Source organism: Xyrauchen texanus, chromosome 7, assembly GCF_025860055.1.
Source record: "Xyrauchen texanus isolate HMW12.3.18 chromosome 7, RBS_HiC_50CHRs, whole genome shotgun sequence".
NCBI lineage: Eukaryota > Metazoa > Chordata > Actinopteri > Cypriniformes > Catostomidae > Xyrauchen > Xyrauchen texanus.
The window spans coordinates 35,542,593-35,555,659 of NC_068282.1; the positions used below are offsets into that span (position 1 = coordinate 35,542,593).

At 41.0% G+C, this 13,067-nt stretch overlaps 1 protein-coding gene across 1 annotated transcript in view; it reads left to right on the forward strand.

Annotated features, from left to right (window-relative positions):
* The window catches only part of LOC127646294 (protein unc-80 homolog), a 123,486-nt gene that overhangs the window by 85,166 nt on the left and 25,253 nt on the right, over positions 1–13,067 (forward strand). Inside the window, exons 32-43 of the mRNA XM_052129823.1 lie at positions 3,457–3,638; positions 3,803–3,934; positions 5,387–5,573; positions 6,932–7,063; positions 7,205–7,348; positions 7,624–7,724; positions 7,795–7,881; positions 9,025–9,208; positions 9,339–9,433; positions 9,886–9,975; positions 10,110–10,211; positions 11,720–11,900. Coding sequence (XP_051985783.1) covers positions 3,457–3,638; positions 3,803–3,934; positions 5,387–5,573; positions 6,932–7,063; positions 7,205–7,348; positions 7,624–7,724; positions 7,795–7,881; positions 9,025–9,208; positions 9,339–9,433; positions 9,886–9,975; positions 10,110–10,211; positions 11,720–11,900 — 1,617 coding nt within the window. The remainder of the gene's footprint in view (positions 1–3,456; positions 3,639–3,802; positions 3,935–5,386; positions 5,574–6,931; positions 7,064–7,204; positions 7,349–7,623; positions 7,725–7,794; positions 7,882–9,024; positions 9,209–9,338; positions 9,434–9,885; positions 9,976–10,109; positions 10,212–11,719; positions 11,901–13,067) is intronic.

A 13,067-nucleotide genomic window follows, 5' to 3' on the forward strand; every position in this document is an offset into this window, starting at 1 on the left:
GTAATGCTGTAGATGAATCTGCCCCTCACCTTTTTTGGGAATGTGTCCACACTGTAGTATTTTGGAGAAAATTTGGTTTGTTTGTACGTACCTCTATTTTAACTATTGTTACGCTTGAGTAATGAGGCTGACGAGGAGGTGCGGATCCAAACGCAGTTGAACTTTATTTAACTGAATAACCAGGGCAAAAACACAAAGCAACAACCCACGATGGGGAAATTAAACATAAACTGAATGAGCTGACCAAGGTTGACACGAACAGGGAACTCGGGAAGGAAAGAAACATCAGGTTAAACATCAAACGACGATCGACAAAGACTGAACAAAGACACGGGGTATAAATACACAAAACATGGGAAAAGGGGCCAATGAGAGAACAGAACTCAAACAAGATAACGAGGTGATTAACAGAAACCAAAGGCAAATTAACAAGGGCAGGTGTAAACAATGAACAGTGAACACGAACGCTAACAGAGGACTGTGGAGTTAAATAAGGGACTAAAGTGAAAACTAAGAAATACCAAAAGTGACAAAATCACAAACAAAGGGCAACAGAGGGACAAGAGAGGGTAACCGTTACAGCTATAAATGTTTTATAAAATTATATATTTTTCTTTGCTTTATAAAGTTAATATTTTCTGATTAATCGGTTTATTTTTCTTGCCAAGTTTTTTATACATAAGTGTAAATTTGTGTCTATAAAGCCTTGAAATATTATTGAAATACTCTTTGTACCTCAACAACTCCAAAGCATTGAAAACGTCTAGGTTACGGATGTAACCTCGGTTCCCTGATGGAGGTAACGAGACGGTGTGTCGAAGAAGTGACACTAGGGGTCTCTCTTGAGAGCCTTTTGCATCTCTGATCTATGAGAAAAGGCCAATGAGAAATTGGCAGACAGAATTTGCATGTCCCGCCCCCGGACATACGGGTATAAAGGGAGGGAAATGAGTCTGTATCATTCAGGATTTTTCTGAGGAGCCGACAATGAGGTTCGGCCGCAACAGTGGCTCAGTTCAGCGATGTGGCCGGGAGGACCCAATGTCTCGTTCCCTCCATCAGGGAACGGAGGTTACATCCGTAACGTAGATGTTAACCGTCTGTCGCTCACTTCGACGTTGTGTCGAAGAAGCGACACTAGGTGTCCAATTTAAATCACGCCATGCGCTGAGCCGTGTACATGTACTGTTGAAGGCTTTGACGATGTAGCTATTTTATGTGCCAAAGGGACCAGCTGTGCCAGGCTGCATGTACCCTTCCCCAACGCCCCATAAAATCGTCAAAGCCTTCTGGTTCTTTACCCCTGACAGGGGGGACTAAGGCAACGTGCCAAGCATGGGAGCAGGCCGCGCCATGCCTTTTCTCTCTCTATGTTTCTCGCATAGAGTTAAAGCGGCTGGGGCCATCTTAACGCTATCATACACATCGGGGAAGGCGATCTTTCCCAGTTTTCCTATTCTTTCAGTCCCTGCGGAGACCACACCTGCCCAGACTGGGGGAGGTAAAGGGTGGTGAAATACATCACATGGGTGTTTAGGTCACATGTGGAGAATGGCGCGGTGGTAGATCCTACCTCATTGGGAGGGAGGAGTTGCTACAAACACGGTGACCGGGGGTCCGTGATTACTGCCCAAGGGAGACGCGGGTCCACTTGCAATGGGACCGTACCGCGGAAAATACACACGGGGGAGTCCACGTGGGGGTCCGTCCTGTGGAGCACTTATTCCAGTGCAGGGTAAATTGAGTACCCGCATTGGTCTTGGTCGGCGAATTCGGGCCAGAGGGCTAGGGAGGAGTCATCCAGGGAGACAAGTTCATGGGGTCTCCTGGGTTAAGGCGCACAGTATTACCTCGATGGAGGGAAAGGGCGCTATGTGCAAGCGGTCCACCCGGTCAGTTTGTCAGCGTGTACTGAGTTCTACCAGCTCGGACCTGAGAAAACACGGGACGAAACTGACTCAACCCTGAGATTGTAAAATCTCGCAAAGGTATTGGGTGCTGCCCAACCCGCTGCTCTGCATATGTCTGCTAGGGAGGTGCCCCATGTCAGTGCCCATGAGTACTCAACACTTCTTTTTGAGTGTGCTCGGACCCCCAAGGCGGGGGGGCACGTCTTACGTAATGGCATGTAAATGGGGGTGTGATAGGCCAACGTAATAGCATCCACTACCCAGTTTGAAAGCATCTGTTTGGAGACAGCGTTCCCTTTCCGCTGTCAACCAAAGCAGACAAAGAGCTGCTCAGAACATCTAAAGCTCTGCATGCAGTCCAAGTAGATACGCAAAGGGGATTGCCCTTTTATTGAGAATGTGGGTACGGCAAAGTAAATAAACTTAACTGAAAATTCTCCCTCCACCGGGGGACGGAGTGGTCTGCTTACCAGCTCCGGAGCAAACATCTAGGTTCCTGGGTCGTCTGTCTCAGGAACGCTTGGGAGCCTTCCGGGTCCTCGAAGGGGTTCGTGAGAGGGGGGTCGTGCGCTTCCTGCAGGGTGCTTGACGCTGGGGCTGAGAGCTTTTAAACTTACTGCTGCTGTATCTGCCTCACAGATCCACCAATTTGTGCGTTGATGTTGTGTAAATAAAACAAAAAATGTTATGTACTGTAGCACTTGGACATGTGTGTGTGTATAGATAGATAGATAGATGGATGGCCGTGAATGCCCCTTTTTTCTTAATATTAATCATGTTAATATGCATGATTATTAAAATACATAAACTTCATTGTGATTCAGGTAATATCTTGTTAAATGGTCAGTGTCATAATAGTATACTAATATATTGTTTTTAATTATTTTTAATTTTGACGGTAGCAGCCATGCTTCGGATTGTTTGTGAGTCACTCTTAGGGATTTAGAAGTCCTCAGGATGAGTTGCTCCTAAATTTCCACGTTAGGAGCTAGTTAGCTTTAAGATTTGTTTTTGAATGCGGGCCCTGATGTGCTGTTGTGAAATTGATTTATGTATATCTGCATTTTATATCAGCCATTCTGCTCTCTAGATATCGGTATCTGCATCAGCCACTGAAAAAACATCAGTTGAACTACTGAAAAGTGTAAATAGAAAACATTTTGAATTACTATGTTTTGAGTAATATCTTCTAACTAAAAATTATTTGTGTTTCCATGTATGTTTTGTGCTTATGAAAGCATCAAATAGAGCAACATCAAAATTGAAATCAACTGTGGGAATTAGATTAAGCTCTTGTCTGGTTCTTGTGATACTATTTATTTGTCACAGGTGAGTGACTGTTACCAGAGTTTTATTTAGGTCACTTTTGAGGTTGTATTTAGGATGCAGCCTTCAAAGGTACATTAGCAACTTATGTAGACAGAAAATGGCAAGATGGCTCACTAGGGTTTTTAACAGTGCCAGCATGTGCGCATCCATCCAACTCTTATGGTTCTTTTCTCTCTCTAAATACGTTAAACACTATCATGCAAATACACATACACAGCCGCCATGTTCCTGCTGTGTGCGGTGAAGGTACCGGATGGAGTAACTGAGATGATGATGGCTGAGTTTCAGCACCAGGAAGCAGGTCAGAGGATCAACTCTGTTCTGAAATTCTATACTGTATGGAGGTTCCGGTACCAGGTGTGGCCTCGCATGGAGGAGGGCGCTCAGCAGATCTTCAAGGTATTACTGATGGAGAAACACTTTACAATCAGACTTCTCGATGAAAATTTGACTGCTGTCTGCTTGTTCACTTTTAATTTCTATGAATGTTCTGCTCCGATATTATTTTGTTGTAAATCAATAATCTCTAACCTCTTTTACCCTTTGTGTATGTTCTTGCATAGATTCCTCCACCTAGCATTAACTTCACACTGCCCTCTCCTATCCTGGGAATGCCTTGTGTGCCCATATTTGACCCTCCATGGGTACCTGTTAATGCTGGCAGTGTTCCTGATGCAATCAGTGAAGATCAGTCTGTAAGTGTGAGTGTTGACCCACCATACCAAATCTATCCTACTATTAGGCAAAATGGCCAAGCAAACATTTAGGAAAGGACAGGGTTCTCACAGTTAAGGAAAACACGGAAATATTAGGAAATATTAAAATTTGATTTCCAGATATAGAAACTTTATTGAAATTAATGACATCTTTAAAGTCATGGAAATGTCTATACTGGATAATTATGTTTCTAGTTATCCTCTGCTCTGAAATATTTTCTCTGCCAGCTTTTGAGCAATTCACCGTTGTGCCACATTCCAATCTCAGGATGTTTATGTCTTACTAAAGACACTAAAAATTACAAGTGGTGGTTGTTTCCGCGGGGCCGGGATCCGGTGGTGTGGTTGAAGGATTTCAATCATGTATATCTATTCCGGCACCTCTGGAAAATATCTCTCAAGTTATTAAAATTTGGTTTTAATTTATTTTGACTAAATTCCAATCATAACTCAATTAGCATATTTGATCATTCTCAAATCAGATCTTATCTGGGGCCAGAATGTATTTAACCAAGGACCCTAAGAAAGGCACACCCCTTAAAGAACTGAAGAGTTTTCCTGAGTTCTCAAATCTTCATTATGGATTATGCTATTGGTGTGGAAATGAGATCATTGTACCAGTCACATTGAAACATTTAAAATGATACCAAACATGAAAGGGAAAAAACATGAATTCACAGAGTAAATAATGTGTAATTTAAGCATTCTGAGTGCACTTTTGGTGACCTGAGCCAGAGTGGAGTGGGGAAGAAAGAGTCAAGTATTGAAGAAAGACTGTGAAACAGAAGCTCTCCCACAATCTTTACCCATTGGAATATGAAATCAGATCGGTTTGTTATTTTATTGTGCATGGTTTGTTTAATGTATGAGTTCCTGAGTGCAAACCACTGGCTCAAGTCATACACCTGAAATGTTTTGTTACCAGCCACTCATTCAGTTCTTTATCTGCTGCCTCTACTGCCCTGTTTACATCTGGTATTAATGACATACATTTCAAGGTATATGTTTGAAATGGAACAATGCTAAATACAGGTGTTAATGGGGTGCAAAACATTTTGAGATGTGTTTACTTCAACAACATTCGGAAGAAATTGAAAACAATTCCATCCACATTGCAGTTGTAGTGTAGATTCTCATGGATTCTAACAACAGCAAAGAACTGCCTGCTTACCTGTCAATCAAACTATGCACAGATTTAAGAGGAAATAACCAAATGATCGGACATTTTTTAAATATATATATATACTGTACATGCACAAGACTTCACAGTTCTTCAGTATGGCTGCCTTATATTAACATGCAGTGACAGAGATCATGCGAAAAAATTTGGCATGCATGTTACTACCAGGTGTAAATGGTCACTTGTGATTAGATTAGCCAAAGTAGATCTTAGTAGCTGGATTAAACTGGGCCTATATTTCTGTGTTTCAGAAATCATTTTCGGCGCGTGCAGTGTCTCGCTCTCACCAACGGGCAGAGCACATCCTGAAAAACATGCAGCAGGAGGAAGAGAAGAGGAGACTCGGTCGTGAGGCCAGCATCATCACTGCCATCCCTATCGCTCAGGAGGCTTGCTATGAACCCACATGTAGCCCCCCGCCCGAGCAGGAGGAAGAGGGTGTGCCATTTTTGGACTATGTTCTACTATTTTTAAAGGAGTTATATCATGAGGGATCTGAGATAAAATAGTTAATTGTACTATGAAAATATACTGTAACTTTCAGAATTTAAAACTTTATCCCTGAATTATTATTAAAATTCATATTATTATAAATTATATACATAATTATATATGGTATATAATTCATATTTTTAGTTTGCAAAAATATATATATATATAGTATATTGTGGCAGATGAGTAAAGCACAGATTAGATGATACAAAAAGTGGTTTTAGAAGTCAATAAACTATAATTTGTTTTATTCCCATATCATTGAACATAAATCTACAACTCACAGCAATACATTTTGCAATTGGGTTTATCAATTTGTGCTGTTCTCAACACGCTCTTGCATTTTGTATGCATCAGATGGGCGCTTTTGGACAATCTCACTAGTTTTAAACTGGTTCGCATCTCCCACATCCTGTGTGATTTGTGCTGCATCCGAATATCCATACTTCCCTACTATAAAGTATGCCAATTAAGTATGCCAATGGAGTAGTACGTCAGAATTCTCAGTATTCATAAATAAGTAAGTGAGAAATACATGAGTGACCTACTACTTCTGGTGAGATTCTGAAGTGTGGATCGACTGGACACTTCACTATCCCATAATACCTTGGGAGCTGAGGAGATGTCACATTCAAAATGCTGGATCGGACGGCTCTTTTAAACTGTATGTGCTAAAGAAAGAAAGCTGTTCTTTTTTCTTATATGGTGCTTGTTTAACTAAACAAGAATAGATTATTTGTTATTACGTCATATATTGAGGTCACAGATCAATACCTACGTCCCCGGATGAAGTATGTCCAGAATCTATTTATATATGCATACATATAGGCATACCTAACCTGCTTAAACGTGTGTTCATCAAATGCAGTACAATTTTGACAGTACGTGATTTTGGATGCAAAGCAGCTCTCATTCTCTGATCTTGCTGCTTTGAGAACTGCCCCCTGCTGATGCAGCTCACAAAAATATGAAGTTACACAAACTTCAAGCTTGAAAAGCTATGATGCCAGAACAGTACACACATTTATTACAAAATGTACATACAGGTCAGGAGGCATTATTAATTTATAAATGTATTTTTTTTACTTATTATTTTTCATACAATTAATTGCACTAAATTAACAAATTTAAATGAAAGGACACGTCTAAATCAGAGTTGACAGCATTTGCTGTTGGACCACTAATTTTCCATTAAGCTCAGTGATCAACCCTCTGACTGTACATGATCAACCCTTTCAGAACATGCTCATTTAGATGAAGAAATTATGTGCAAAAATAATATGTGGTGTCCGCTTCTTTGTCAGTAGAAGATGTGATGAACCTGACATCTCGTCGTCTGTCCGTCAGCCCCTCCTGTGCCTCCAGTAACTCCCACAGAAACTACTCCTTCCGCAGAGGCTCTGTGTGGTCAATGCGGTCTGTGCTCAGTGCTGAAGGTAAAAAGCGTTCTGGACTCTATGATCAGTTCATTTTCTTCCCACAAACACATTTAGATCAGGAGTCATAAAATGATATTTTCATTGCCACTCATTGATTTTATCGTTTTTTTATTTGCTGGGTTTTTTTTACCTTATAAGATGATGAGAACACAACAGAACTCACACCAACACATCACATGCTGCAGCCCCCCCAGGCCGTCTTCCCGCCATGCATCTGTGCTGCCGTGTTACCTATTGTGCACCTGATGGAAGATGGAGATGTTCGGGAGGATGGAGTTGCAGGTGAGTGCCAAATAAATCTTCCAACAAACCAAATTAAATGTGCGGATTGGAGCAACGAAAATTTCAAAGCATTCTGTTAAAACCCGCTCCTGCTCCACTCTGGGTTTTCCTTTCCCTTTTATTGCCATAATGTATGTGAAAGGAACACTTCTTCATGTTTTCTTGCTCACATTCTCTGCAGCATGCAATTTTTAAAAACATTTTACCCATTGTTCCTTTAAACCTTCAAACTACTGGGTTTTCCCTCTAAAAAAGTAACACTCATATTCCAATAGTATGTGCTGTTGCTCAGCAAGTCCTGTGGAACTGCCTGATTGAAGATCCAGCACTGGTTCTTAGACACTTCCTAGAGAAACTCACAGTCAGTAACAGACAGGTAAGAAAAACTGATAAGTCAGCTTTCAGAAAGGTAGTGTGGTGTAAAATTTTATGATTATTGTCCTCAGGATGAGCTGATGTACATGCTGCGGAAACTGCTTCTTAACATTGGGGATTTGCCTGCACAGACCTCACACATTCTTTTTAACTATCTGGTGAGATTTTAACTTGCTTTTTGAACATTAATGTGAGAACTAAGGAAGGATTTGTCTCAGGATATGTCTGCTAAATAAATGAAGCATAGAGAAACAGGGTCTCTTGTTATAGAGGTGATTAAATATATATGGGGTGACCGGGGCTAGTTTTCTCTAGTGATGTTTTTTTTGTGTTGGTTTAAAAAACCTATTTCAAAACACGTGAAAATAATCTCTAATTTGTATCTTTACACTTGCTTTTATTTCCCAAGTTTTTATTTCTTTGGCTTTGTATAAGTATTTTAGTTGTCATTGTATGTATTAAGTTTGACGTTAAAATGGGAATCTCTGAACATCACTTTGGTCCATTCTTGTGGTTTTGAAAGTGCTCTATAAATAAAAGTTGAGTTGAGTTGAGTTGAATTAGAATACAAAGTACATTTTCAGTAGCATATTCTTTATTTATTTTTTTACATACACTGAGCATTCTATTAAGAACACTATGGTCCTAATAAAGTTCCCGACGTGGTTTTCTGCTGTTGTAGCCCATCTGCCTCAAAGTTTGTTGTGTTGTGCATTTGCGTTGTGCATTCTGAGAAGCTATTATGCTCACTACAAATGTACAGAGGGGTTATCTTAGTTAACGTAGCCTTTCTGTCACCTCGAACCAGTCTGGCCATTCTCCGTTGACCTCTCTCACAAGACATTTCCATCTGCAGAATTGCCACTCACTGGATATTTTTGGTTCTTGACACCATTCTGAGTAAATTCTAGAGACTGTTGTGCATGAAAATACAAGGAAATCCGCAGTTACAGAAATTCTCAAACCAGCCCATCTAGCACAAATAACCATGCCACGGTCAAAATCACTTTTCCCCATTCTGATGGTTGATGTGAACATTAACTGAAGCTCCTGACCCGTACCTGCATGATTTTATACATTGCACTGCTGCCACATTATTGGCTGATTAGATAATTGCACGAATAAGTAGGTGTTCCTGGTAAAGTGATCAGTGAGTGTATATATTCTAACTGAAATCACCATGGTCATTAATAGATAAGATATTATTCTAGAGTTAGGATGTTTATTTAATACAGCCCTAGAATCCTAAGTTGAACTAGTCAGACTTTAACTTGTCAGTTTTTTTTTTCCTTTTCTCTAAGGTGGGCTTGATCATGTACTTTGTAAGGACTCCCTGTGAGTGGGGCATGGATGCCATATCAGCCACACTGACCTTCCTATGGGAGGTGGTAGGTTATGTGGAGGGACTCTTTTTCAAAGACCTTAAACAGACTATGAAGAAAGAACAGTGTGAGGTCAAGCTCTTGGTTACTGCCTCCATGCCAGGTTGCATATTTCATCATTTTTCCATACAGAGAATAATATCCTCAAGTTGCATGAAAACCAGCATAATATCTTACTATTGTCCTGATCATGTTCATATTTCTCATTACTGTACCTGTAATTGCGTACCTAGGAACCAAAACCCTAGTCGTTCATGGACAGAATGAATGTGATATTCCCACCCAGTTACCAGTGCATGAAGACACCCAGTTTGAAGCCCTTTTGAAGGTCATTGTCATAGCTGTAGCAGTTTTTCTATGACTGGAATATGTAGTGGTACAAAATGTATTCAGTCTGTGAATAATGCACAACATGGCACAAACAACAATATGGATAAGTTATTAGATCATTATTAGACTGACTAAACTGAATTCAGGATTATAAAATGGATAGTTTTGGTCCAAATTGTGTGCCACTCACACTAAAATACACAAAACACCTGTTTATATAGCTGTATTTTATATATAAGTGCACAGCACTTAAAGAATAATGTGGGTTTACCTATCAGGGACTATTTCTTAAATTTGCTTAATAAAATAATTTTTTGAATGAGAATTTGTGTCCTGCTGTATTGTGAATATAATCTCTGCTCCACGTCCTTACTAACAATACATTCTAGCTCTATATTCACAGTATAGCTTCTTCTTTGTGTGGCATAATGCTTATGTTTTTCACACCAGGAGTGTCTTGAATTCTTCAATATACCAGAAGCTCGGTCTGCTAACTATTTTCTAATGGATAAACGTTGGAACCTTATCCACTATGCTAAGGTTTGTTGTGCTAATATCTGAACTGATCTAGGCTTTTCATTGGATAAATTGTGTGCATACGTAATTGTAAACACCACATTGTTTGTATATTGACTGAAAATTGTCTTCTGTTTTGGTACATATCTCGATATCAGACCTATGTGCGTGACATCTACCCTTTCAGAAGATCAGTGTCTCCTCAGCTCAACCTTGTTCACATACTTCCAGAAAAGGGACAGGAGCTCATTCAGAAACAGGTGTGTGTTGTGAATCTCAGTGGAGGAGAGTTAATGAACCAGGTTCGGTACAGGTTCAGCTAACATAATAAGGAGTATGAGTAACACGAGTAAGGTGTCATTATCCACCTTTTCCTGAATGCAGAAGCATTCCATGATTCATAAAGGATGCCTGTTTTCGTTTTCTGGTCTCCAGTGTTTTCACTCGCATCGGCATATGTATTTAGTGGATCATTTTATGTTTAGCATATTAAATTGCCCAATCAAAAACATGTGGCTCCATAATGTCGATTCTTATCAGAGTCACAATGACTGTCTTTTGAGAGTGCCTCACCAGTGTTGGTAGATGACATGAAGCGATAGCTCTAGGTTAGTTTCATTGATATTATTAACTATGAGTTGAGAGACAGCCAACAACTGCACAAGTTAGGCCGGAACTAATTTTTAGACCCTGTTCCACCTGGTATTAATATGCAATTCGGGTGATCGATCACATGTGGTCAGCCCGAAATACAGGTCTAAAATGGGTCTAAAATGTTATGTGATCGGATCACAAAAACCACGTAAAAAAACGCATGTGACCACATCATATTTGAGGTGTAAACGCTAATCTGTGTATTGTATGCATCCCGGAAGAAGTGAAGCGCCACCCCTCACCTGTCAATCAACTGTTGCTCTAAAACAAGAGTTTAAACTCTGAATGTTACAAGCAGCTTCAAAAGGAAATTACCATCCGATCATAAAATTTTAAAAAGCTGATACATACACAATCAGGAGAGCTTCACTGATCTTCTTTAGTGTGTCTGATATCAACACAGAGGACAAACACAAACACCTGAAGCTCCTTTAAAACAGGTAATCCACTAAAATAACAGATAGCTCTTCTTGACGTGTTGTGTTTATGCTTATATTTTTGTTTAGATTTTTTTATCCCCATTTCTCCCAGTTTGGAATGTCCAATTCCCACTACTTAGTAGGTCCTCGTGGTGGCGCAGTTACTCACCTCAATCTGGGTGGCTGAGAACAAGTCTCAGTTGCCTCCGCTTCTGAGACCGTCAGTCCACGCATCTTATCACGTGACTTGTCGGGCATCATGGAAACCAGATTCAGAAAACAGTACAGCGGCAATCAGAATCAACACGGCACCACCCATTGGTTGCTCAGGAAAACTATGGATAAAGCAGAATCATTTTTGACTCCATGTAGGGTGAATTAGGGTAAATTGGGACTCTTAATTTGTCATTGCCGTTATGTGATTTAAATGGCTACATCAGGTTCATCCCATACTAGTTTAGGATGAACTTAATGCAAATTTTTATTAAGTGAAGAATGTACACATAATCATATATAATTAATCTTAAGTGTCAAACTTTACCAGTTGTCCCTCTTTAGCTTTATTCACCCTATAATATGTTTTAATTAGAACAGATTTCTCATTTACATTCAGATACTTTATCACACAGATAATCAATCATTTGTTATATGACCTCTTAGTGCTTTCCTTTCATGTGGTTTGTATGTTTTTTCAGGTGTTTTCTAGAAAGCTGGAAGAGATCGGCCGAGTCCTTTTCATCATCTCGCTCACCCAGCGTATGCCTGCCATGCACAAACAATCCCACGTCTCCATGCTTCAGGAAGACCTTCTACGACTTCCTTCATTTCCACGCACTGCCATAGATGCAGAGTTCACCCTATTCAATGAGCCTTTAGGTGAGTCTGGAAAACAATGTGATCCTAGTCCTGTATTTTATATGGCCTTTTTCAGTCAGCATACAGGTTGCCTAATAATTTTGCACTACTAACTGGAACAATAAAAACAGCTGTTCTTTTTTGAACAACTATGCCATTTTTGTTATGTTTAAAAATGTCTAGGTTACGTATGTAACCTCCATTCCCCAATGGAGGGAACGAGACGTTGTGTCGGAGAAGCGACACTAGGGGTCTCTCTTGAGCGCCGAAATATGCCTCTGACTTATGAAAAAAGGCCAATGAGAAGTTGGCAGACAGTATTTGCATACCCCGCCCCCGGACATACGGGTATTTAGGCAGGCAAATACGGGAGTTCATTCAGGATTTTTCTGACGAGCCGGAAATGGTCCGGCCATAACAGTAGCTCGGCTCAGGGACGTGGTGGGGAGGACACAACGTCTCGTTCCCTCCATCAGGGAACGGAGGTTACATACGTAACCTAGACGTTCCCCTTCTGTCGCTCTCTCGGCGTTGTGTCGGAGAAGCGACACTAGGGGTCCCACTTAAATCATGCCATGCGCTGAGCCGTGTACGTGAACTGCTGATACAGAAGCGGGCAGGTATTCTTACGTGCAAATGCGACTAGCTTTATCAGGCTGCACATACATTCCCCAATGCCCCATTAAAGTCATCAGAATCCTTCTGGTTACCCTAGTGAGGGGAACAAGGCTCTTTTCTCTCTATGTTTCTCTCATAGAGCAATCACGGCCAGGGCCCTTACATGCATTAAGGGAAGGGGGTCTTACCCAGTTTCCTATTCTTTCAGGGGGAGAAGACCCTGCGGAGACCACACCTACCCTGCAGGGGAGGTAAAGGTGGCGAATACATCACATGGCTGCTTAGGTCCTATGTGGGAAAGCTGACGCGGTGGTAGATCCAACCTCGTAGAGGGGGGAGTTGCTACAGCACGGCGACCGAGGCAGCTGGAACTGCCTAAGTGAGACACGGGGGTCCACTCGTGAGGGGACAGTACTGCGGAGATTACACACAGGGGGAGTCCGCGTAGGAGGCCTTTAACCTGTGGAGCACCTAATCCAGTACAGGGTAGATTAAGTACCCATAGTGGATTGGGTCGGCGAGTTCCTCCCCTGAACTGCAGACCCATGAGGGCTAGGGAGGAATCAACCA